At 32.2% G+C, this 27,694-nt stretch overlaps 2 protein-coding genes across 5 annotated transcripts; both read left to right on the top strand.

Annotated features, from left to right (window-relative positions):
* The first annotated feature begins 17,517 nt into the window (after positions 1 to 17,517).
* On the top strand, positions 17,518 to 18,284 carry LOC105784309 (uncharacterized). The gene is made up of 3 exons (XM_052626975.1): positions 17,518 to 17,862; positions 17,945 to 18,053; positions 18,141 to 18,284. The coding sequence occupies exons 1-3, from the start codon at positions 17,605 to 17,607 to the stop codon at positions 18,266 to 18,268; spliced, it is 495 nt and encodes a 164-aa protein (XP_052482935.1). The 5' UTR covers positions 17,518 to 17,604; the 3' UTR covers positions 18,269 to 18,284.
* A 917-nt stretch (positions 18,285 to 19,201) lies between these two features.
* Positions 19,202 to 25,348, top strand: LOC105781679 (uncharacterized). Of its 4 annotated transcripts, XM_052626248.1 has the most exons (7): positions 19,202 to 20,246; positions 20,344 to 20,371; positions 20,997 to 21,098; positions 21,278 to 21,323; positions 22,811 to 22,877; positions 24,920 to 24,982; positions 25,083 to 25,348. In XM_052626248.1, the coding sequence occupies exons 3-7, from the start codon at positions 21,086 to 21,088 to the stop codon at positions 25,137 to 25,139; spliced, it is 246 nt and encodes an 81-aa protein (XP_052482208.1). In that variant the 5' UTR covers positions 19,202 to 20,246; positions 20,344 to 20,371; positions 20,997 to 21,085; the 3' UTR covers positions 25,140 to 25,348. The 4 variants fall into 4 exon arrangements, 2 of the variants coding, with proteins under 2 accessions (XP_052482208.1, XP_052482207.1); XR_008192680.1 differs by lacking the exons at positions 24,920 to 24,982; positions 25,083 to 25,348 and adding an exon at positions 20,601 to 20,720 and having other exon boundaries at positions 22,811 to 23,064; XR_008192679.1 differs by lacking the exons at positions 22,811 to 22,877; positions 24,920 to 24,982; positions 25,083 to 25,348 and having other exon boundaries at positions 21,278 to 22,802.
* Positions 25,349 to 27,694: the final 2,346 nt, after the last annotated feature.

Below are 27,694 nucleotides of genomic sequence, written 5' to 3'. Positions count from 1 at the left end.
ATTTGGGGTTTAATTACAGGTTTAAGGTATATATATATATATATATGATTATTAATTTAATATAGTATTAATTTAAATTATATATTGTGGATGTGATCAAATCCAAAAAAGGTTAAAATTTTAAAATTATGTTTTTATTAGGATTAAAAATTTGATGGATAATATATATTATTTAATTTAAATTCAAGGTTGAAATAGTACTTAATACTCAACTAATTATAATATTTCATGACAAACATTTAATTAAATACTTAAATCAAATTGTGAATTTGAATTGATCTCATTCAATTAATTAAAATATATGCATATATATACGTCCTAACTTGCTATCATTCCTTTTGTTATCACTTCATCAATATTAAAGAAAAATGCCATGTATATATATAGTTGTTCGTCCTTCTTGTTTTTTCATTTATATATCTATTTGAGAAATTAAGAATATAATAAATTTGTTAATTAGAGAAATTTATTCAATATTTATCAATAAAATAAAATATTAAAAATTCCATACTTTATATAAAAATAAATTTTATAAAGAATAATATTATTTATTGCTACTTTATACAAAATTTTTAACTATTAATTATTGTTTAATCGATTTTAACTGCTTTTATGATTATTAAAGATTTAGGGAATTTTTTGGAAGGTATATATAAAGGGCGTATATATGATTATTAGGGTTTGAGATATAAGGTTTAGGGGTTAGGGGTTAGAGATTTAGGGGTTAGGAGTTAGGGGTTAGGAATTTAGGGGCTAGGAGATTTAGGGGTTAGGGGTTAGGGATTTAGGGATTTAGGGTTTAGGGTGTCAATTAAGGGTACTACTCAAGTTAGGGGCTAGATTAATTAGTTTTATTAATTTATATATTAAATATGTTCTTATATGTTTGTAAAATATATAATAATTAATAAATTTAATATTAAGTAGTGATCGTCCGGTTTTGTTTCTCCAAAATTTTGTCACTACTCTACAAAATCTGGTTCAGCCTTCTAATTTATAGTAGAAAGGATCGTTCTAAAAATATTTATTGATGAACGACGGGATTTGGAGGGTTGGAAGCTAGCAGATGCCCCCTTTCGGTATTTTGGCAATGTTCCTAGGGCACCGATAGCACATGTCAAGAATCCTACAATTGGGGGAGGATTCAGTGATCATTTAAGATATTTCAAAGATATGTATAGTATATATTATTAAATTAATTAGAGATATATAATATATATATATATATATATAGATCACTTAATTTATATATGCATGTATACCTAATTGTGAAATTAATTAGGGTTTTGGTTTATTTTAGACAACTTGTTAATGATACATTTAATTACTAAAATTTATATTTAAAATATTTAACATTAACAATTCGATATTTTATATATATAAATATAGTAATTACTTATATTTAATTTGGATAGGATCAAAATATATGAAAAAATAAAATAATATAAAAATGAAATAAAAAAACTAAAATTTATAATTTTATCAGATAGTTTTAAACATTACTTAAAATTTTAATAATTAATTAATTAAAATTCTAATGAAACATAGAAGAAAGAAAGAGACAAATAATACTAAGTAAAAGATGTGAGATTTAGCGGCGTTTTGAGCAAAAACGCCGTAAAAGTTATTAATAATTTGGTAAAAACGGTGTAGTTTTTGGCTGAGAATTTAACGGCGTTCGCGGCGCAAGGGCAAAAACGCCACTAAAGTTGGGTATTAGAGGCTAGGAAGAAAACGCCGTAAAGTTGCTCTGTAGTTTAATCAAAACGTTGTCGTTTTCTATTGCATATTAACGGCATTAGCGGCGTTTTATTCGTAAACGCCGCAATTTGTAATTATATATTGTGTTTTTTAAATATGAATTAAAAAAACAATGTTTTAAAATTTCTAAAAAACGGTGCCGTTTCAATAGAAGAATTTAATTTGTTAGTGGCGTTTTTGTAAAAAATAAAAACGCCAGAAAAATGGGCATTAGCGGCGTTTTATTCGTAAACGCCACAAAAAATTATGAATAGTTTGGGATGTTGTTTTTGTTCGGGAATTTACTGGCTTTTGCGGCGCAATTGTAAAAGCGCCAGTAAAGGTATGTTTTAGCGGCGATAGGCGAAAGCGCCGCAAATTTGCTTTCCAGTTTTAAAAAAACGCTATCGTTTATCTACCACATTAACGGTATTAGTGGCGCTATATTACAAATGCCGCAATTGTTCATTCTGTATTTCATCCCAACATTTAGCCGAAAAACTTATTTTGTCCCCAAAAAGGCCCCCCCAACTTTTCCCCAGAAATCGTGAAAAAATACAAAGAAAAAAAAGGGAGAGGAGGACTCAGAATCATCACAAACGAAGCAAAGGTTTAGTCAATCTTCACAGGATACTATCAAAGCTGCGGAATTTGTGGTTAAAAGGTAAGCGTTTTTCCTTTTGAAATACTGTATCTTGATTTAGGGTTTTGGTTCAGTGTAATTTGGGAATTTGGGGTTTAGATTCCAAGTTCAATCACCAAGCTATTGGTAGTTTGTTTGGGAATTTAGGGAATTTGGGGATTTTTGCATGTCTAGGGTTTGGGGATTTCTGCGTGTTTCTCCCTTCATTTTGTGTATTTCGCTGTTCTTTTTCTTTAAATTTTTAGTTATGTTCATTGACAATAACATTCTTGTGCTTTATAATTTTAAAAGGTATTTTATTTATTTTATGATTTATTTTGATTATAAATGTCGGTTATTCGGTTAGGATTTTGTTAGAAAAGAAAAAATAAACACCGGTTTTAATCTATGCTACTTGGATTCCAGTGTAAGGATCGAATGCTTGAGTATTTTTATATTTTTAAAGTTTTATGTATTTGAAAATGTTTAGAAATTCATATTTTCATATACAAAATAGCTTAGAAATTAGAAGATGCAAATGAAAATGAAAATTCAATTTCTTTGAATAAATGTTGCGGAGAATTGACTAACCGCTTTACTAAATCAAACAAGCTGAAGCAGATGAGTTGAAGTTCACTATCTTTCGCCAATTTAGCCTTCAATGCCTGCAAAAATTGATTACAAAATATATAAGACTCATTTCTGTTATCATGTTATTCATGAGGTCAATCAGATATATAAAAAAAGAAAGCTATGAAATTTATAAATGTTTAAAATGCGTTTCACACCTGTGGTCTGAGTGTGGAGAAATCGATACCAGATTTTGCTGCTTAAATTTCAATACCTCGGGATGACTGTTTTATAATCAATTTGAACAAAAGGGATCTAGTTTGTTTTCTAGTCTGTTTTACGAGATTTTCTGAATGAATATGCAAATAGCTGTTCTGTTTTCTACCTTGTTTTGCGATAGCAACATATATTATTTAATAATAGATTTTATTCATATTTAGTTAAATGTAACTAATTATATCTTGTGGGTTATGAGACTCAATGCTGCAATTTGCCAAAATTGTGACTGTAGATAGGCTGTAGACAGCAGCTTAGCTGCTGTCAACTGTTCATAATTTGTAAAAGAATGGTTGGTTAGATCCTAAATTTAGGCTACTGTCAAATGTTCTTTGATGTGAATTTGATATTAGATATTTCATCTGAATCAAAGTTGTTAAATATTTGATATTAATATTTGGTATGAATAATGAAGTGAGTTTGATATGGAAATAGTTCATACGGTAATTCTGAAGAAATATAGAGTCTTGTTCTGCATTGGTCTTTATGTATTGTTCTGATTGTTGTGATAATTAAAATTCAAATTTAGATTTGTATCTTAATTTAGTTAAATATTGTTTTGTTTCCTTCTGTTATTTTTTTCTGTTTTGTTGGTACTAGTTTACTTGTGTGTGTGTTTTTCTTTTTTTTTTTGCAAAAGTTTGCTTCGAAGTTGAGGAAATTTGAGGTATTTATTTCTATGTTTCCCTAGATAGTTTTCTTAAAAAAAACACCTCCAAATGTTTAAATTTCGGATTTGGTTATATTTTAGCATTATCGTTTAATTATTTTTTTTAGTTTTAAAACGGAGTTTTAATTAAGATTTTTGGTTTTAAAGCTGTGGGTATCGGTTTTAATTATCATCTTTGCTTTATATGTTGCTAGCTCAATTTGCGTGTAACTTTGCAGACTTATTACAAGTTATGCTAGTTTTAAATTATGCTTGTTATTTTGCTACGTATCATTTACCCAAGAAAAAAATTATGCAAATTTCATAATGTTGATTATGATTCTTAAATCACTTTTTATATTTGAGTAATTGAATAAATTATGGGCGATTAGTTTATTCGGTTTAATGTGAATAAATTATCGATTTTCGATTTTATGTCAATGAATAAATTATCGATGTTATATGTGATTAATTGATTGAATGTTAATGTTTAATAATCTATGATTATTCAATAAATTGATCAATTAATTGATTGATTGTCGATCAATTGTCAATGAATTATTAATATATATATTTTAAAACTTATAACTTACATTACTTAAATATATTAATTACTAAAATTTACTTAAATATATTACTTAAATACATTACTTACTAGAATTTACTTAAATATATTACTTAAATACATGACTTACTAAAATTAAAGTATATATTACATTACTTACATTACTTACTAAAATATATTACATTACTTAAATATATTACTTACAAAATTTATAACTTACATTACTTAAATATATTACATTACTTAAAATTTATATATATATATATATATATATATTAAAATTTATATATATGGTATGGATATATAACCTATATTTCAATTTTATTGTCAATAAATTTTATAATTTTAAAAATAATTGTAAATGTTATTTTTAAATATTAAAACCTATATTTTAATATATCACCCCATATATGGTATGGATATATATCCTACATTTCAATTTTATTAGAAATGAATTTTATAATTTTAAAATAATTATAAATAAGATACATAAAAGTGAAATACTTACATAATATAAACTTATATATAAACTTGCATAACTTACATAATAACATAATAACTTACATAATACATAGACTACATAACTTACATAATACACAACTTACATAACTTAAATAACTTACATAATACATAACTTTGATAACTAACATTATACACAACTTGCATAATACATGACTTGCTTAACATACATAGCCTACATAACTTACATAATACACAACTTACATAACTTACATAATACACAACTTACATAACTTAAATAACTTACATAATACATAACTTTGATAACTAACATTATACACAACTTACATAATACATTACTTACATAACTTACATAATAATAACTTACATAATACACAACTTACATAGCTTACATAATACATAACTTACCTGTGCAATTCATTGTCAACGTCAGACTTCAAGAATTGAGATATGGACCGATCTTGGATGAATTTGTCAAGGGTAAGCAACGGTTATCGAAACAGAGTTGAGACTTTTCTAAATTTTGCATTTCAATATGCAAGCCAAGAGAACATGATTCTTTGCCCGTGTAAGAAGTGTGTGAACATAAACTGGCATTACCGAGAAGTTGTATACGAGCATCTAATTGTTGATGGGTTTGTTCGGGGTTATAAAAAATGACTTTTTCATGGAGAATGCCCGCCTAGTACCTCCTCTTCAACGATGGATATATCTTATCCTGGTACTGCTTACCATTAGTCTGTTGGAGGGGATGACATGGAAGGTATGTTGCGGGATGCATTTAATATGCACAATCATGGTTTTCAGTCGCCATTCCCAACTGACTTTATGGCATCTGATGATTGTAATGTTGGTGCAAATGCTTTTACTGAACCGGGAACAAGTGTACCTCATGAAGAGCCGAATGCAGAAGCGGCGAAGTTCTACGCGCTACTTAATGAGATGAATGAAGAACTATATGAGGGATAGAATTTTTTAAAAATGTCTTTCTGTATTCGTCTTTTCCAGTTAAAATGTTTGGGAGGGTGGACCGGGAACTCATTGACAATGCTATTAGAGTTTTTGAGAGAAATGTTTCCGTTTGCAAAAATCCCTCAGTTATGCAAAGATATGAAGAAAATGATAAAAGACTTGGGTCTTGGGTACAACAAAATCCATAGTTGCCCGAATGATTGCATGTTGTATTGGGGCGATCGGAGAAACCAATAGTGCTGTCATGTATGCGGAGAATCCCGTTGGATAAATAGAAACACAGAAGATGGGAACGACGATGAAAATGATGCACAACCAAGAAAAAAGCCAGCCAAGATTTTGCGGTATTTTTCGCTGATACCAAGGCTTCAAAGGCTTTTCATGTCGTCGAAGACAGCAGAGTCAATGACGTGGCACCATGAAGGACGAACCGATGATGGATTATTAAGGCATCCGACAGATTCTTTAGCTTGGAAATCATTTGACAATAAATTTCCAAGCTTTGTAAGCGATCCCAGGAGTGTGAGGCTTGGCCTAGCATCTAATGGATTTAATCCTTACAAGATCATGAGTACTGCATACAGTACTTGGCCAGTAGTGCTTGTTCCTTACAATCTGCCTCCGTGGATTTGCATGAAGCAATCTTCCCTTATCTTATCTATGATTATCCTTGGAAAGAAAGGGCCCAAGAATGATATCGACATTTTTTTACAGCCACTTATTGAAGAGTTAAAACAATTATGGGCTGGTGTCGAGACATACGATGTGTTGAGAAAGGAGAACTTTAATTTATGTGTAGCTTTGATGTGGACCATTAATGACTTCCCCGCTTATGCCAATTTATCCGGTTGGAGTACCAAGGGTCGTTATGCGTGCCCTTGTTGTGCTGCACAAACATGTTTGCAATGGTTATACAATGGGAAGAAGTTCTCTTACATCGGGCATCGTCGGTGGTTACCGAAAAATATAGATTTAGATTTCAGAGTTCGGCATTTGACGGTACTGAAGAGTTCAGAGAAGCTCCTTCGCAGACAAGTGGATCTGAAATCTTTTTAATGTTGGAAGATGTGAATTTCAGTTATGGGAAGATGAATCAACCGGCAAACACGCAAAGAAATAGAAGATCAAATGATGAAGATGATGATGACTCCGATGAAGAGGATGATCCTAATGAGGCGGGCTTGTGGAAAAAAAGAAGTATTTTTTTGAGTTTCCTTATTGGGAGCACCACCTTTTACGACATAATCTTGATGTTATGCATATTGAGAAAAATGTCTGCGAGAACATTGTCTGTACAATTTTGAATGTAGACGGAAAATCAAAAGACAATCTTCAGAGTCGACTTGATTTAGTTCGGATGGAATTGACACGATCTTCATCCGAATCCACTTCGAATGGTAAATATCGGTTGCCGCCTTCTATTTTCTCAATGTCGAAGACAGAGAAAGAAGTGTTCTGCATGGTGTTGAAGGATATAAAGGTTCCAGATGCGTATGCATCAAATATATCTCGATGTGTTAGTGTTAAAGATCGAAGACTATATTCGCTAAAATCACATGACTATCACATCTTGATGCAAGATTTACTGCCAGTTGCTCTACGATATTGTATTTCGAAGAAGGTGATGTCTTGTATAATTGAACTATCCAATATAATGAAAGTCATTTGTGGCAAAGTTTTGGATGTTCAAGAACTTCAGAAGGTACAGGATCGAGCCGCTTTAACTTTATGCAACATGGAGAAAATCTTCCCACCTTCCATCTTCACTATTATGGTTCACTTGATAATCCATCTCCTGCATGAAGCAATTCTTGGCGGACCCATTTTCTATCGATGGATGTATCCCATAAAAAGGTATTAATTACAATTTTTAAAATTTTCCTTCATTCACCTATATGCCTTTAGTTACAACTTTTGATAATGTTGTATATCGTGTTTAGGTTCCTATCCAAATTAAAGTCTTATTGCCGCAACAAGCGTTATCCAGAAGGATCGATTGCTGAAGGCTACTTGGCAGAGGAATGTATGACCTTCTGTTCAAGATATTTGGAAGATGTTGAAACAAGGTTGAATAGACGAAATAGAAATGCTGGACTCACGAATCATAACTTTGCCGATAATTATTTGTTCCAAAGTTTTGGAGAACCAATCGGTAAAGTTGAAATTGCAGAATTAGATGATTTATCGTGGGTACAAGCACATCGATATGTTCTGTTTCACCACGAATTAGTGGAACCTTTACGCAAGTAAGTTCTGGAAATTTGATAAATATTCATCATTTAAAAATTGTTTATAGTCTAAAAAACTGAACATATTTTTAACATATTGAGTACAAACAAATATTGAGATCTCGTTCGCGCTCCCGAAGAACACAACATCGAGATATTAATAAGTTGTTTACAGAATCTTTTCATGAATGGTTAAGTCAAACGGTATGTAATTGGAACTTTCACCGACAAATAATAATATTTACTCAAAACATTTTTAATTACTCAGTTTACTTTCCATTCAATAGGTTTGGAGTGGGAAGAACATCACCGACGAAGTTAAATGGCTTTCCCAAGGTCCAAATCGGGTGGTTAAAAGATATAGTGCGTTCCTTATAAACGGATTCAGATTTCATACAAAATATCGCGAGAGATTGAGGAGAACGCAAAATTGTGGAATAGTTGTTAATTCCTCAATTACAAGTTATGCTAGTGTTAGGGACAATAATCCTGTGGAGGGAAATGTGGAATATTTTGGACTTCTTACTGACATAATTGAGTTGGATTACTACGGCAAATGGAAAGTTGTCTTATTTCGAGGTGATTGGGCCGATGTTAATACTGCACGTGGAATAAAGCAAGATCAATTTGGTTTCACAATGGTAAACTTCGCTTGATTAATTCACACAGGACAACAATTGATTGATGAGCCGTATGTATTTTCTTCTCAAGTCAAACAAGTTTTTTACTCAAAAGATCCAACTGATGAGGGTTGGTACGTTGTACTCTGTAACATCCCTAGAGACTTGTTTGACATGGGCAGTGGAAGTAGAGATGACATTGACGATAGAACACAAACTTTGCCATTTCCAGAACAGAACTTAAACGAAAACATCCCTAGTACTAGTACACAATTTCAATGGGTCCGCCAGGATACGGATGAAGATATTTATGAATTATAATGTAGTAAGCTTTTACCATTATCTAATTATATTTACGAATGAATATATTTCAACTATTTTATATGTGATATTATTGTTGTAATTGTATACAAAGTTTTCAACTAATTTATTTGTATTCAGATAAAATGCCTAGAAGAAAAGTGCGATCGCACCGCATTGTTCAAGGTACTCCAAACTCGGCGAAAACAAATAGCACTGAACAACAGACTGCTATTGGATCTTCGAATGTTCCGGTTACACCTGAGGAACCTATAGAAGTTCAAAGTAATTTAACATTTAATTTACATGTGTGTTGACTTCTTGTTTATTTTTTAAATTTCAGATATATACAATACTTTTATTTTTCAGATGAAACTGGTGGGACGCGGAGAGTTCGCGGACGTACGGTACTGAGCGATTTATACGAGCTAGATCCAATCGAGCGTGTCCAAGTATCTAGTAATAGCTTTGGTCAGCCTGTTGGATCAGAAGCTCGCCTTTTAGCAGGATACATGAGCATTCTAGCACGGAATGCAAATATGTTGCCAATTAACTTCGAGTCATGGCATAAAGTGCCCGAGAGTAACAAGAACCAAGATCTTGATAACATTAAGGTAACAAAACGTGTATGTCATTTATAATACTTTGGTTTAAGTTTCGTTTACATTTACTTTCTTAAGTTGTGTTTTTTGTAGGCGAGATTTACTCTAGAGGTCTCCGATGCTTATGTAAAGAAGGCATTGGGAAAAAGATGGAGAGACCATAAGAGAACTTTAAAGAAAGACTATTTTAAGACAAAAACAACACTCGACGAGAGATTACAAAATGTCCCGCCGGGAATGCTGAGGTACCAGTGGGAAGAGGTCGTTAGATTTTGGACTTCGAAGAAATGAGAGGTATGTGTAACTTATAAAATTTTGTAATTATTTTGGTGTATAGTATTTCCTAATTAACGTACTAATAATTTCATAATGTAGGATTGTGAACGAGTTGGAAAAAATAGTAGGCAGCAACAAAAATTCAGTCACACAGCTGGGTCGAAAAGTTTTGTGTGTGTAACTCATGCAGAGGTATTTTGAATTTTTTAATATTGGCAGATATTTATTACTTTCTATCAATTAATATTTTTACTATTGTATTGTAGGAACTGTCGTCCGGTCAAAAAGTTGGACGCCTTCAACTTTTTGACATTACACATAAGAAGAAAGATGGAAACCCTATGACTCCTGAAGCTGCAGAAATTATGGTACGTTTGCTTAATACAATTTCACTTGTTTTAATTATTTATAGTGTTTATTTTCTAATGGTTTATTTCATTTATTGTAATGCAAATATTGTTAAGTTATGTTGCATTGGGTTTTTTAATATATATTGCGTTCCTAACTATGTGATTTATTTTTTAGGAAAAATTAAAGGATAAAAGGTGAAGTACGAAGCGATTGCTTCCAGTGATAGTTCTGTTCATATTGACGACATTGATAACCGGATTATCACTGAAGTTTTGGGTCCTGAAAGGTATGGTCGGGTTCGATTTCAAGGATCTTTTGTTAACCTATCCCAATATTTTGGATCTAGCTTGCAATAATATATGCCTTGAGGAGTCGAAAAGTCAAGTTCGAGGTTAAGAGACCAGATGGCTCAGATGCAAGCGACAACAACTGAGCAAATTACACAACTTAAAGCGGAGGCAACATCGAGAGAAGCTGAGGTTCAAAAAAGATATGAAGAATTCCAGCTACAACTTAAAGGAGATGCAACAGCGAGAGAAGCTGAGGTTCAATGAAAGTATGAAGAACTCCAGCAGCAGCTTAAAGCAGATGCGGCAACAAGAGAAGCAGAGGCGGCAGCGAGAGGTCTGAGGCTACAATGAGGGAAGCGAGGCTATAGCGAGGAAGTAGAGGTGCGAGGGAAGTAGAGCGGCGTCAAAGTTCGATGAACTCCAAAGACTTGAGTATGATGAAGATGTTTCAAGATCATAACAACCGCCGTCTTAGACTATCGTGTAAATATACTTCAATTTTGACTTTTAATTATCATTTTAACTTTTAACATTTTTGTAAGAATAATACGAATTTTATTTTATTTATTGATATTTATTATATTATTTATTGATCTATAGATTTATTACTTTTGGCTGGTTTAAATATGATTTCTTCTGATTTGTTTTTACAGGAGGCTGAAAATATAAAAAAAATTATTTTACAAATCTGCCAAATTTAGTGGCGTTTTTAAAAAAAACGCCACTAAAGGTGTTGGCCTTTAGCGGCGTTTTTGATAAAAGCGCCGCTAAAGATAAGGGTCTTTAGCGGCGTTTGTAGAAAAAGCGCCACTAAAGATCATGGTCTTTAGCGGCATTTGTGGGGAAAGCGCCGCTAAAGATTTGGTTCTTTAGTGGCGTTTGTGGTCGAAGCGCCGCTAAAGACCCTAATCTTTAGCGACGCTTCTCACAAAAAGGCCGCTAAAGATGGCGCTTCCACTAAAGCGCCGTTAAAGGTCTTAGTCTTCAGCGGTGTTTGTGCTTGAAGCGCCGCTATAGACCAACACCTTTAGCGGCGTTTATTTCTAAAAACGCCGCTAAAGTTAGCGGCACAGTCATTAGCGGCTTCTAAAGGCCTAAAAAAGCGCCGCTAAAAACCTGTTTTGGTGTAGTGTGTATATTAAGTTTAATTATCATGCCAAAGTTAACATTATATGTCCTGTCACCTAATTTTTCTAGGTATGTAATCTTCAGTACCTGCTTGCACAAACCATACCATCTGCGTATATCGTTGCTCCGTCACTCAACCAAACTCCTGGCCCCTTCATCTGCATGCATCTATCTATATATCTTGTAAAGAAGGTTGAGGTTAAAGATGATGTGGACAACTTAAGGGAGGCACAGATTGTGGATGGTAGTGATTTAGTGAATAAAGAAGGAAAAGAAAGAAGGGAGAAAAGAAAAATAAATGAAATTTCATGTCATTTAAGAAAGTAATTAAGTAATTAATATTCAGAAAAAAGAGAAAGGAAGACAATTCTTCTTAAATACTCACTACATCAAAACATGCTTTTAGCGGCGTTTTTAGCGGCGTTTGGACAAAAAAACGCCACTAAAAATCAAGCATTAGCGGCGCTTTTATAAAAACGCCGCTAAAGGTCGAGCATTAGCAGCGCTTTTTGTAAAACGCCGCTAAAAATAAGCATTAGTGGCATTTTTTAGAAAGCGCCGCAAAAAGCCTAAGCCCAACGACACCGTTTTCTGAGTTTTTGGGGCATTTAGCGGCGTTTTTATTAAAGCACCGCTAATGCTCTGGCCTTTAGCGGCGTTTTTATTAAAGCGCCGCTAACGCTCGGGCCTTTAGCGGCGTTTTTGAAAAAGTGCCGCTAATGCTCTGGCCTTTAGCGACGTTTTTATTAAAGCGCCGCTAACGCTCGGGCCTTTAGCGGCGTTTTTGAAAAAGCGCCGCTAATGCTTTGGCCTTTAGTGGCGTTTTTGAAAAAGCGCCGCTAATGCTCGGGCCTTTAGCATCGTTTTTGAAAAAGCGTCGCTAATAATAATAAAATCTAAAACCATTTCAATTATCTCATTCTTTGATATATTCTCAAGTAATGTTTCAATTATATTTTTTATTATAAGTTGAAAAAATTGATATTTCATTGTATTTATTATATATTGGTCAAATTTACATTTGAATGATAACAAATAATATTGTTTAATACAAAATGTTTTTATTAAAGAGAAGTCCTAACTCCTAACTATTTATTATTATTATTCAATCACAGTTTATTTAAACTACTTTACTAGAAAAATATATTAAATTATGAGTAAAATAAAATATCATAAAACTTAAGTTGTTGTGTTGTAAAGAATAAAAATAGAATAAATTTTTATAAGAATAATAAATTTTGATAGTTTGATTAAATAAATCAAAGAAAGTAATATAAAACACCAAATATCGTGATAAATAATATTATATATTGATAATTTTATTACCAAAAATAATTTTATATTTAGTTAATCAAACATGAGCACAACAATGACCTAATAGTACCGACTCAAGAGTAAGAACTGAAAATGAATGAAAAGGGACAAATGAGGTTGTTACTTGGTCTAATACCATGCTAGAAATTAATACTAGCTAGGTTTTTTAGGCTGAGAAAGGGTTATAGGAAAATATTATAAATATTGAAATTCGAATAAAATTTATTAAATATTGAATTTTAGAAAATAATTAAGTGAAGTTGGGATTCAATTTAGCTAATAGAGTCGGTGGGGTTAGTTGGACAATTTGCTCCTGAAAAGAAAAAGCTGATTGTTTTTTCTTAATAACAAAAAGTGTTAGCCGGGTCTCGAGTCTATAGCCGAATGTTTAGGGTTTAATATATATGTTTTAGAGTATATATATGGTTAATTTAGGATTTAGGGTCAGTTTAAAAGTTACAATTTTAAGGTTTATAGATTATGGATGTACAAGCCCATTTCTGCCCGGGCCTGCACCAGAAAAACTAAACTATTAACAGTCTATTTATAAAATTGTAACCCACTAACCCTCAGCCCAAATACCCAACTACCAGCCCAATAACAAACCCAATACTAAAAACCCAAAACAGAAAAAACCTAGCAGAAAATAGAAGAACCCTAGGCGCCGCTCTTAGGGTCTTCTGACCTTTGGTCTTCTGCCCACCTGCTCTGCCAGCAACCACCGCCAACTGCCACTGTCATCTCCACCCACGTGCGTTGATCCCTGCAAACAAATCAAGGCAGACATGACAAGCATAGAAAATAGACTAAAAAATTCATGTAAATCGGCTATAAAGCCAACAAAAAAATCTTTGTAAAAGGGGCTGATTTTTTAAAAACAAGATAGAAGAAATAGAAAAGAAAATCAGTTTGAAAGGTGATATTTTTAGTCTTTTTCTCTTCGATTCGGATCTGTTCTTGCTTTTTCTTTTCTTTCACATTTAATAAACTAAAAAAAGTAATAAACGAAACTTACCCGAACCGTCGCGGTCGTGGCGTCGCCGGAGTCCGAATCATTGAGAACGGACGAGGAAGGCGTTTCTTTTTTGGAGTTCCCTCTCTTGGACTTAGGGCCTTAAGGACCTGATCTCTGAAAGGCTTTTGAAACGGGGTTTAAAAAACCCGACCTTTTACCTTCCGACCGCCGCCTACGGCGGCGTCGGCGCCGGTAATCGGCGACCGGCACGGTGGTCCACACTGACCCCTTGGCCGGAGAAGAGAAAGAGAATAGAGAGAGATTCTCTTTTTTTTTAAAGGAAGAAGGAAAATGATTTCTTTTAAAGATTTTTAGGCTTATATAGCCTTCTGGTACGACGTCGTTTTGGCTAGTAGCAATAGTAAAAAAAACGGCGTCGTTTTGACATGGATCAGGCCGACCCGACCCAACCCGATGAAGGTCCGCGTGTTTTCGTGCCTGAGGGTTTATTTGCGATTTCGGTCCTTCCACGTTTATTTTCTTTTTTAATTTGCTCCCTTTTGTTCGATTTTATTTTATTTCAATTTTGTCCCGAACTTTTGTTTCTCTTTCGATTTCGTCCTTAGCCCTCCGGCGTACTAGGCAACGAGCACGTGTCCTAATAATGGTCTTATTACCCGTTTGGTCCCTGACCTTTGCGCGCATTTCCATTTTAATCTTTCTTGTTTGTTTTATTTCAGTTTTTTACCCTGTAATTTCATTTTACTTTTGATTTCATCCTACCGTTTTGTTTATTTGTTAATGTAATTTTTTTTATTATCATTAAATTAACTATTGTTATTATTGTGGTTATCTTTGTTATTTTTTTTTTCCTATGGTTTATGCGTCCATATCTTTTAACTTTATATATATATATATATGTACTTTTTTATATACATACGCATGTACCCATATATATATATATATATATGTTTTACATTTTAAAATTTATATACATATAGATCCATGTATATTTTCCTTACGAATACACATATATTAATATCTCTTCTTTTGTCCTTTTATATACACATCCATACATATATGTATATACCTATATGAGTTTTACATATTTAATAACTTTGAAACATAAATATATATATGTTTTCATATTTTTATAAGCATATATATATAAATATTTTCCTTATATGTACATGAATGTTTTTATATATTTTATAATTTGGATCAATTTTTCCTTTTATTATTATTTTGTTTTACTTAATGTTCATTTGTTTATTTATTCATATGCCCATTTTAAGTTTTAGTTTATTTATTTATTTATTTGTTATTGTACATACATGATGAATTAGGTTTTTATTTATTTATTTATTATTTGTTTTTGCTCATATTATTTTGGTCACATCATTTATTATTACATTATGCATAAAAACACCATATTTCATAAAAGGGAAAACATTTCCAATTGAGGCAATATTTAGCGTTTGGAATTCGAGAAAACGTGCCCTAAGGTGCTGGGTGTCGATTTTTCTCGTTCAACCAAATGGCTTAATATCCTTTTAAAAATTTTAAAATAAGGCAATGTTTTGCGTTTGGAAATTCGAGAAAACGTGCCCTAAGGTGCTGGGTGTCGATTTTTCTCGTTCAACCAAATGGCTTAATATCCTTTTAAAAATTTTAAAATAAGGCAATGTTTTGCGTTTGGAAATTCGAGAAAACATGCCCTAAGGTGCTGGGTGTCGATTTTTCTCGTTCAACCAAATAGCTAAACATCCTCTTGAATTTTAATCCATGCCATTCAAGTTTTTAGGATCGTATTTTAAATCTCTTTAAAGTTTTCAGTTTTTTCGACACTAAGACATTAAGTAATCAACTAGGTACCAATTTTGGGCGTATCGAGGGTGCTAATCCTTCCTCGTGTGTAACCGACTCCCGAACCCGTTTTTCTGAATTTCGTGGACCAAACTTGTTGTTTTAATAAAATCAAACCTTTTATTAAAAACAACCACTTTTCGAGGTGATCCAATCACACCTTATCAAAAAGGATTGGTGGCGACTCTCGTTTTCGTTTTCATTTTCCAAAACCCAAGTCGACCCCGTTTTTCATCATCCAAAAAATGGTGTCAACAATGAAATTAGGGATTATGGATTAGGGATTCTGATTTAAGGGTTATGATTTAAGGTTTATGGGTTAGGGGTTAGAGGTTAAGATCAGTTAGAGATTTAGGTTTTATGGATTCGGTGTCAGGTTATGGTTTAGATTAATTAGTGTGTTTTAATTTATATATTAAATAATATTTAGGGGTTAGGGATTCAGGGTTGAGTTAGGGTTTAAGGATTAGAGATTTAGGGTCGGGTTAGGGTTTAGGATTTAGATTAATTAGTGTTTTTTAATTTATATATTAAATAAGGTTTAGGGGTTAGTGGTTATGGGTTTGGGGTTTGGGGTTAAGAGTTAGTGATTTAGGGTTTAGAGATTTGAGGTCGGGTTAGGGTTTAAGGTTTAGATTAATTAGTATTTTTTAATTTATATACTAAATAAGTTCTTATATAATTGATAATAATAAATTGTAAAGATTATTAATTTAAAATTGATATGCAATATACAATAATTGAATATAAAAAATTCTAAAATATGCGAGCTTTAGCGACGTTTATAGCAAAAACGCCGCTAATATGTATTAGAATTTTTCAAAATGGTGTCATTTCATTACAAGAATTTAATTTATTAGTAGCGTTTTTCTGTAAACGCCGGAAAAGGTAACATTAGCGGTGTTTATGACTAAAAATATTTAATCTAAACCATTTGATATATTTAAATATTAGATTTAAAAAATTAATAAAAATGTAACAAATTGATACAGATCGTAACTATCTATTTTGGATATATAGGACAAATTAAAACAAATAAAAATAAAATATAAAAATTAAAATCATTCCACATCGAACATCTAACAAAATAATTATATTTTAGTTAGGAAGAAATATCTCTAATAAAATGGAGATTAGATTGGAAATGAATAATATAAAATCATGATTAACGTCTCAATCTTTAATAGAAATTTGATATGTGAGAGATTAATTGCTTACATTGGATTATTCTAACTTAATAATTAATTATAGCCATTTAATCATTTTTTCTTATTAAAATATACGATATTTATTTTGAGAGTACTTGACTTTTTTATAAAAATTTAATTTATAAAAAATAATAAATGTTTTATAAAATCACTTAACTAATAATTTTAACAGACAAAATAAAAGATTTTAGCACAAACAAAAGCGATTGTCGTTTTATTTCAAATGAAATAATTTATTGCGGCATTTTTCATAAAAACGCCGCAAAAGGTAAGCAACAGTTTTTTATAAAAAAAACGCCACAAAAAATAATTTTACTTTAAAAAAATAGCACCCTTTTAGCATAGCAAAACAATATCGTTTTATTCCAAATGAAATAATTTTTTGCGGCGTTTTTAAAAAAAAAACGTCACAATAGATAAGCAATAGCGACATTTTTGTAAAAAACGCCACAAAAAAATTACTTTTAGAAAAATAGCGCCATTTTGTAAAATTCCCTCCCCAAAATCCCAAACTTTCCCCTCTAACATCCAACCCCTCTCTCACCCCATATCTAAAGTCCTCGAAGAAAAGTTCCAGTTTTTGCCTTAATCAATGGGCGGCCATGAAGCTGTGGAAGTTGCCAAGACCGTCCTCGAAGTCACCGATGTCGCATGGACCGCCTTGGAATGTAGCCACCACCTCCATCATCACCATGATACTCCCCACAATCTTCACAATTTCGAGCTTCAAAAAGAATTGGAAACCCTACAATCCAAAAATCGGCGTTTAAGGAATCAACTGGAACAGAACCTCAAACTTCTCAATAATTTATCTGAATCTCCTGTTCTGTTAAATGATTGTCCTCCTAACGTATGTAAATTTCAATCTTTTAGGGTTTTTTTTCTGTGTGTGTTAATTCTTTTTTCGTTCTAATTTCTGAAATTAATTGCAGCTCTATGCTCGGTTGGTATCTACCGTAGATTCTAGAGACTTTTTGACCCGACTCAAATCTCTTAATGAATCCGATATTAAAATTGAGTTTCCATTCAAGGAAGCTGCAGGTTCTTATATACTAAATCTCTTCATTTAATTGTAATTGTTTAATAGAATAAATTATGGCAGAGTAATGCTACTTTTCTCGAATACAGCACATGGAACTGGTAGGATCAACACCCAAGTAAATTATTTAGCAAGGTATGCTATTGAAACTAGGGGTGAGCAAAATTCGATTCGACTCGAAAAAATCGAAAAAAAATTTGAATTTCGAGTTAAATGAATCGAGTTATTCGAGTTAATCGAGTTATTCGAATCAACTCAATTTTTTTTCAATTCGAGTTGAATCGAGTTGAGTTTTCAATTGAATAGCTCGAATAATTGAATAATTGAATATCAAACTATAATATTTTACAGTTTTACCCTAAACTCCCAAACTTTTTTACTTTTCCCTCAAAACTTTTACTCCTTCCCACTTTTCCCCCAAAACTTTTACTCCCTTCCCCTCCCCACCTCCCAATCTACCCAAAATCCATTTCCCACCAAAATTTTACTCTTCCATTCATTTTTTTCAAAATTTTACTCTCAAAACCCTCAAAACTTTTTATTTTCCCCAAAATTTTACTCTCTCCACTTTTCCCCTAAAACTTTTATTCTCTTCCCATCCCACCTCCCACCTCCCATCTACCCCAAACCCTCCCCCCTCCAATTTTTTTTTTAATATTTTCCCTCCAAAATTTTACTCCCCTATTTACTTTCCTCAAACTTTTATTCCCCAAAACTTTTTATTTTTCCCTAAACTTTTACTTCTCACCTTTTACTCTCAAATAAAAATCAAAATTATCCAAAAAAATCACTAAACATAAATAGTAATAATTTTATTTATATATACTATTTATATTATTAAATTAAATTTCACATTTTATATTATTTATATTATTGAATTGTTTAGTCATATTGAATATTTATATTAAAATTGAATTCTTAATTATGCCATAAAATATTTGTGTTAAAATTTTATATTGGTATCAATTTCAAATTTTATTTTTAAAATAAATTTTATTAAAAATCATATTTTTATATTTAATATATTTTAATTCCAAAATACATAGTGACAAGAATCCGAAGATAATTGAAACAACTAAGCAAACAAATAAGCTAACCAAGATATAAAAATTAATAAATAAATTATGAGTTGATGAAAGTTAATAAAAATTTGATTAAGGTGGACAAATTTTATTACGATGGGTGACAATGGTTACAAGGACCCAAAATTATTTTTTAAAATTTAACTCGAACAAATATATTCGATTCGATTCGATTCGAATTCCATCTCACTCGACTCGATTCGAGAAAACTTCAAATAAAGTTAGGTTGATAAAATGAGATTCGAAAACTCGATTAACTCGAAAATTTTCGATTCGATTCGATTCGATTCGATCGAATGCTCACCCCTAATTGAAACTGAGCGACGCTGCTGCAATTTTAGTGTGCGCAATGGTTTTCTTGTTTGGAATGCTTGTCCATGTAATGAGTTAGGCATCCCATACCGCATGCTATTCTAAAATAATGGAATGAAACCTTACGACAGTGTTTGGTGCTGAAAGTATGAGCATTATCTTTGTAAAAATAAAAATAAAAATGTTGGCCGGTTTCTTATATTTAAAAATTAATGCATGATTTGGTTTCATTGTTCAATTATTTGGTATGGTGATATCTATGGTTGTGGGTGATACTTGAAGGTCCTACATTTAGGTATAGATTTTGCAATTGGTACTCGTTAAAGGTATATTGTTTTATGCATTTGAGATGGATGAATAAATCTCTGGAAGAAATACACTGGAAACCATTAAAGGAAAAGCAAGAAAAGCAGTTTAATTTCCAAAGACACGCCAGCCAACAATACTGACGATAATCTGTAGCAAAGAACAGTACAACATGATATGATTGTATTGGAAGAAAGAGCGGTTAATGGATGCCCAATAACTGTTGTAATAGCAGTGAATTTCTCGGAATTGCTTACACAGATAGCATTCTTGCAAAGTGGAACCAACTTTTGTACGAATCCCATTCAGCATGTTTTTGAAACTTTCCTCATTTCGCGAAAAGCCATTGATAATGTCAGCAGAACGAAGGTATCTGACATCTTCGGGTTGCTTCATCAGGCAACTCATGAAGCATACATAAGCAGTGAAATGTTTGGATTCATCCGTGAAGCATTGCTCACTTTATGGAAAAATGCCTTTTATCGAACCCTAAAGGTCAGGTTTTTAGCTACTTGTTTGGCTTTTCTCCATTCGTAATTTACTATATTTATCGTGTTCTTATGTTTTTTTTTATAAAATCCTGATATTGCAGACTTTGACCCCAGAAGAACTGCAGAAAAGTAAGTTTGCTTCATACTGTAATTGATATTTTTTTTCAATGTGCTATTTTCTTCATGTTGATTCCTACAATACTTGTATATTAGGCTCTCGCCCCTTATTTTTTGTGTATTACTTTTGAATACATTCGTCAACCACATATATTTAATAGAACCACTTATCGATTGACTCATACATATGAAGGGTGACTAAAGTTGTTTTGAAAAGAAATGAACATGAAAATAATCGCAGGGATCCTAAACCGATAAGCTTTGGTATGAAGAATAAAAGAAGATGTAGAGAAACTCTTTGAGTTGCATAGAAAGATGGATCAATCAGAGCTTAAGTATAATTTAATCGGCTTGGATGTGGGTAATGTGCAACTTTTATTTAACTTTTAAGAGCTTATCTTTTTTAACTTTTAATCGGCTTGGATGTGGGTAATGTGCAACTTTTATTTAACTTTTAATAGCTTATCCTTTTTAACTTTTAATCGGCTTGGATGTGGGTAATGTGCAACTTTTTAATCACTTGGTTATAAAGACATCACAAGAGATCAGTTTTGTGCATAATCTTTTTTTTTTTTTTGACACTTTTAGCTTAGTCGAAATGTTTCTAATATGTGCTTGAAGTTGCTGTGTATTCCAGGGGCTTTGGGATGTAGAAAGCGACAATAATGGCCAACAAGAAGGCTGCGTTTTGCGGGTTATATCCCAGTTTTAGTCATTCTATCTAAAATGTTCTTTGCAGGTAAGTCTTTTTGGTGTTCTTAATAGATTTTTAGTAGTTAACTGTTGAGTAACTTTGGTGCTCTGTTGATGTACCATGATTCAGGATAATCACTTAGTTTAGATGCTTTATAAATGTTAATCCTGTTGTAATTTGTTTCAATAATGAATGGATATTTGATCCTCACTGTATATGTGCAGGTGTGTCACTGTTTGCGGCACTTGGCTTTTTACTGTATGGTGGAAGGTAATTGCATTGACATTTAGTGTATTGTTTCTAATTGTTTTAATGGCATTCGAGCTAGCTTAGTGTGATAATTTGTTTTATGTGTAGGGAGCACACATTTTAAAACCTGTATATCATTTTTCTTTTTATATGCTGACATAGGCTTTGATATCTGGTTTGTGAATTAAAGGAGTGGATTTTTCCCTGTTTTTTTAATTGTCTTCTTTGCTTTGGAGTTTAGGGTTTTGAATTCACCCCATGCAATCTAAGTTGCAAGAACATCGTTGCTGTTGATGTTCTTGTTTCTCTCGATTAGTTGTTGCTATGAATCTTTTGCCCTTTTAATGTTTTTTTCCCTACTGAGGAAATGCATCCTGTATATCATTTTTAATTTTCCAATTTTTTGTTGATTAGCAATTTATTTATTTTCTGTGTGTAGTATTTTTCTATATTTTTTTTTATCATTCATCATGCTATCCCTTGCACTGCAGTTAACAAATTGCTTGTGGAATTTGTGATTTGCCATATCTTTTTCGATCTCATTTTGTGTCTTCCATAACTGGAATTGTTATAATACTTCTTATCTTGTGTGGAAGACTGCAAAGGTCTTAGTCTCTTTAATTCGTTATCTTATTTGATCAGGTGCTCTCACTTTGCCGATCCAATTTCTTTTTGTGGTAATGTTTAATTATAAGTTGTTTTGCTGCTGGAGATACATCTCCGTTTTCCTTTTACCTTTGTGGAAGCTAAGGGTAGAATTTTTTTTGGGGGGGTCTAAAATTAGTTCTCATTGCTATTATTTTCGAATAAATTATTTTTTTTCTAAACATTTTTATATATTTCCTGTTCTGTGTATTCTTTATTTTGCCTATTTTAGTCGTTTCATTTATTCCGATTGGTCCTTCAGAGTTCTAACTTAGACAGTTCTGTTTCTTGCTATGTTTGTTTGAACTTTTATTTATTTTCTATGCCTTTATGTTGTTATTTTTGTCTTTAGTAACATATTTGTGCCTACCTCAAGGTTAGCTGACACTTAAATTATAATTTGTCTTAGGCTTATGTTGTAATGTTATTGAAGTTCTTTTGCTATGTTATGTTGTATGCAATGGTTCGAAATTGTGATCAAATTGTGTAACACTTCCTAGGTAATGCTATTCTTTAATCTTAACTCAAAACTAAGCTATGGTTTCTCGTGTTCTTTTCCCTTAGGTTCCCCAATGAAAATGATCTCGGGATGAGGTGTCCATTGATATCCGTTTTATTTCTTGCCTGTTTAGTTTTATTCTGTTCTAATTTCCATTGCCCCTTCAAGTATAAAGAGCTTCTTTTTTCTTTTTTTTAAAAATTCTCATGCTAACAAGGACATTAACCTTATATGCAATTTTCAGTTATAACATTGGACTAATATTTTCTGTTTTTCTTCATCTTGAGTTGATGTGTACATGATTTATTGAAAAAAAGCTTTTCGTTTCATCTTGAGTAACATGGTTCTTTGTTTTCTTAAGCAGGGATGATGAAGATGATTCTGTTGCCGAGATGAAGGCAGCTAAGGAAGCCTTGGAAGCAAAACAAAAAGTAACAAATTTTTTTATTATCATGTTTTATAATTTTGTGACAAATTGTTCTTGGTACCCTGAAGATATTTATGGAAAATTACCCTATAATTCTATTGTATTTATACTGCATGGTTGCACCATGTATTTCTTAACTAGTTTGATAAATTTTGTGTGGTGTTTAATTTTTCATTCTTTATCGTGTTTTAGTTTTCAATTCTTTATCGTGTTTTAATTTTTCATATGTATTATTTATTTTAGTTTTGATTCTAAATTTTTATTTTTACTTTAATATTTATGACAACTTGAGTTCTAACTTTTGGATTTTAATTGTGTTATTAATTTATTATTTTAAATTCTAAAATTAAATTCATTAATTTTTATATTTAGTTTTAAAGTTAAAATTTTCATAGAAAATTTAATTTAAATAATATTATTTTATTTATCATTAAAAGTATATTTAAATTTCAAATTTAAAAAATAAAACATAATATAATATTTATCATAAAAATAAATATTATTTGATTAAAATAATTTTTTTAAAGGTTATATTTTTAGCGGCGTTTGTGATAAAAGCGCTGCTAAAGGTAGTGGTCTATAGCGGCGTTTGTGGGAAAAGCGTCGCTAAAGGTAGTGGTCTATAGCGGCGCTTTCGGGAAAAGCGCCGCTAAAGGTCTTGGTCTATAGCGGCGTTTGTGGGAAAACCGCCGCTAAAGGTCTTGGTCTTTAGCGGCGTTTGTGGCAAAAGCGCCGCTAAAGGTCTTGGTCTTTAGCGGCGTTTTTGGAAAAAGCGTCGCTAAAGGTCTTGGTCTTTAGCGGCATTCTTTTCTAAAAACGCCGCTAAAGTTAGCTGCATTTTTTCCGGCGCTTCTCAAATCGCCGCAAATACTTTTAGCGGCGCTAAAAAATGCTGCTAAAGGCCTAAAAAAGCGCCGCTAAAAGCCTATTTTGGTGTAGTGACTTGGCATATTTGTCATGGCACGTCAGATAAACCTTACTTAGCAATTAGGTGAACATTTAAGAAAGTTAAGTGGTTGAAACATAATTTTAATTAAAATTTAGGGACGGTTGACGTAGCTTACCCTTAAAAGAAAATGATTTGTTGATTGTATTCATAGTGTTTATACTACACTTGAAAATACTTTCAAAATGCATCAAAAAGACTCAAAATTTTTCAAACTAGCAATTAAGGCCCTGCTCTTATTAAAAATTAGAAAAATAAATAAATTTTAGATAAATTTCATTTTTTGATTTTATTTAAAATGAGTCTCATTTTAGAATTAATTTTTAATAATAAATGCTATTGATTAATAAATAAAATAAAGAAATATTATTTTAAATTACATTTACTTTTATTCTATTTTTTTGAAAAAAATTAGACTGTTATAATAATAAAAGGAATAGAAGAAACAAGTGGGTTAACTGTAACGCCCTGAATAATTTAAGTCAACTTTTGGTGAAATTTGACATAAATGAGTATAGTGGTTAAGTGTTCTAGGTGTGTGTGTGAGGTCTTAGGTTCATGTCCCATTTTTAGCAATTTTGTTATTTTTAATCCTAGCCTTATCCCTGCTGGATAGGCTTATGTAATATTCTTGGTAAACTAGTATTAGAATGAGTTTGTTGGTTTGAGTAGTAAGGAGTAAGCTTGTTGGAGTTCCTGTGTTCGAATCCTTATGTGAGTGTGGGTGATAAATTTTTGCTCCGGTTGTCTGAGAGAGTTTGGGTGGAGTTAGAATTCTGAGATGGTTGAGAGTTAGTGGGTTTGTTAGTAGGATAATGGGGGTTGAGATTTAGTAGGATATGAATTTATTTTAATTTTAATTTTAATTTTTGTTTTTAATTCTGATGTTAGTTTTCATTTCTCTACATATTTCCTGTCAATTGACAAATTCCTATTTCCTCGCTCCTCGTTTTCTATCACAATTTTGTTATTCAATTTCGGTATTTTGGTGTTGGCGTGCGGCTTGGTAAGTGTAGGGGGTATAGTTTGGGATAATTTTCGAGTGTTTCTTAACTTGCTGTTCTTTTCGTTGATGTTATTTCTGGGATTTTTGGCAGCAGTTAATCGTGAGGAATGGAACTCGCCTCTTGCGAAATCATAGTCAGAATTGCTTGAGGAATTTGGTAAGTGTGGAACACTTGAACTTCACTATTTTTGATTTTGTTAGTTCGGTTTAATTGAGGAGTAAGACTGATTTTTGGAGCTTGTAATGTTGATTTTTAGGTTCTGGTGGTCTCGAGAGTATTTTCGCATCAAAATTGTACCAGGTGTGTACCCTAAACACAAAAAATTGAGGTTCGGCGAAAGTAAAAAAAAAGGGCTATCGAAAAAGGCCGAAAGTCGAAAAAGGGCTCCGTTTAGATGCAAAATAAGTCATGATGAGATGGAACATTGAGGGAACATTCTTTTTTATTATATTATTTTGATGTATGAATATTTAAGGTAAGTTTGGATGGACGGTGAGATCTGTTTAGTTTATTTTTATCTCATGCTATAGTATCTATGTAATGCCCCAAAATTTTAATTTTGGGTATTGTGAATGTATGACGCAAAATATTTGTCTGCTTTAGTGGTTATGTGTTTTGGGTGTGTTTGAGAGGTCCCAAGTTCAAGCCAGGACTTGGGCAAATTTTGGTATTTTTATGAATAAGCCCTATCTTTGATCAGTAGGCTTTTAAGTAAAAGTTGGCAAATAATTAATAGAATGAGCCTGCTGGTTTGGTGGATAAGTGGAGTGTTGGTGTGAAAGAGGACTTGTGTTCAAATCTTGGTGTGGGCATTATTTTTGCTCCTGCATCCAGGAGAGTTTGAGATGGACTAAAATCTAAGTGGAGTTTGATGGAGAGAAATAAGGGATTGGGGTGGTTATCAAATATTTTGTTCATCTATTTTTTTTTTTTACTTTCCCCAAAATCCCTCCACCCTCTTGCCATCTTTCTCTTCGTTGCTGCCGAATTTCTGCTCTCTTTCACTCTTCATCTTCTTGAGTTTTATTTTCCCACTCTGCCTCATGTCGCTTCACATTTGTATGTGATCGTTCGGGGAGGATTCAAGGGATCATAATCACCAATCAGAGTTTTAGTTGTGTGGGAATTACTGTTCATCGGTTGAAGGCTTTGGAGTGCTCGAGGACTATTTTAGCATCAAATGAAACCAGGTGTGTATCCGGAACGCAGAAAATGGGATTCGACGAAAAGCCAAAATTGCTTGTTGTCGAGAAATAAGAGAAAATGATGTGAAAAATTGTGGAGAAAGGAAATAAGGGTGTTATAAACTAGGTAATCAACATTCTGCACTAAAATAGTTTTGGATAGCAGTAGTAGTCTAACTTTGAAAAATCATCAAAAATAGTGGAAATTGAGTTAGAGGTTGAATCAAATATGATTATTGAGTCTAGTTTTTCATGGAAGAAATAGTGTAAGCAATGGAATTGTAAGTTATGAGTTATAATGAATTTTGTGAGACAAGGTTAGAATGGTTTCGGGTTCCTCTATTCTGACTTTGGAAAAATCATCAAAATTGTAAAAAATAATTAAGAGATTAAATTTATACGTTTAAATCCTTAATGAGTCTATTTTAAGAGAAACCAATGGAAACATCATCCAAATTTCGTACTATGAGATAAATAATATTTAGTAAGGAAATGTTGAAGCTATCAAATAGTAGAATAGGGATAACTTTGAAGATTTTACTGTACTTATTTGATAAGCTATAAATTCTAAAAATTTTATGGTAGAAAGGTATTTGAGTCTAGTTTCGAAAACATCAAGCGAATCTTTATTTGGAATTCTGTAGCTCAAGCTATAAATAATTTAGTGACAATGACTCAAGTAGACAACTTTGAATGAACATATAAGTAAATAGTGAAAACATATATGAATATCTAGCTAGCATGGGTTACATTAAAAATGGATCCCGCGGCCAAGGCCAATTTGGGCTGAGTAGGCTATACGGGCACACACGGGCTTGTGGGCCCATTTTTACTGAAATGTTTCTAAGGTTGTACGGGTTGCCCAAGTCGACTGTAAACCTACTGTAAGGTCGATAAGCACTACTTAGACCCCTAAATGTGTGAAATTAACTTAATGATATCTATACTGAGCATGTTAATATTTGAACCGAATATATGTACTGAAATTGCATAATAGCATATCATCCGTTGTATGTTGCATTGCATTGGGTTGGGGGTTGTTATTCGGAGGAAGTGTACTGAAAGGCTTTAAGCCTAATTTACTGGCAACTCAACTGCAAACTACTGTTTTATGCCGCATTTGGTACTACTTGGAGTGTAGGGATGGGTGGGTTGATTATATCCCTACATGGAGTGTAGGGTTGGACAGAGATGGTGTGTAAAGGCTGGTTGGGTAGGATTTTGCTACTGCATAACTGTTACTGCTACTAATACTATGATGGACTAAGACCGTACTGCATTTTTTATACTGATACTGTGATGGGTTAAGCCCTACTACCTTTTTGACACTGTACTGAGATAGGTTAAGAAAATAAAAAACCACGAGCAAAAGGAGATTTTACTAATATATAAAACAAGTTCAAAGATGAAGAGAATAAAAAGAAAACTCAAAACCTCGAAAGAAAAAAACCTTTCTAACTCAAAACACAGAATTCTCTCAATCTATGGATTTTTATATGTTGTAAACCTAGAGTAACTAAAGCCTATTTATAGGTTAAATTCGTAGTTTTTATGACTCAAAATATCCCTAGATTAATCAGAGTTTAAGTGAGAAATTAAAACAAAATTTAACTGAGAAAAGAAAATTGAGAAACTTGAGAAATACGTCGCCACGTTGTGGCGTGATGTTTGGTTGTTTCGACTT

This window comes from Gossypium raimondii, chromosome 13, assembly GCF_025698545.1.
Source record: "Gossypium raimondii isolate GPD5lz chromosome 13, ASM2569854v1, whole genome shotgun sequence".
Classification (NCBI taxonomy): Eukaryota; Viridiplantae; Streptophyta; class Magnoliopsida; order Malvales; family Malvaceae; genus Gossypium; species Gossypium raimondii.
The sequence above is the reverse complement of the archived record's forward strand: the minus strand, read 5'-3'. Positions and strand labels throughout refer to the sequence as shown.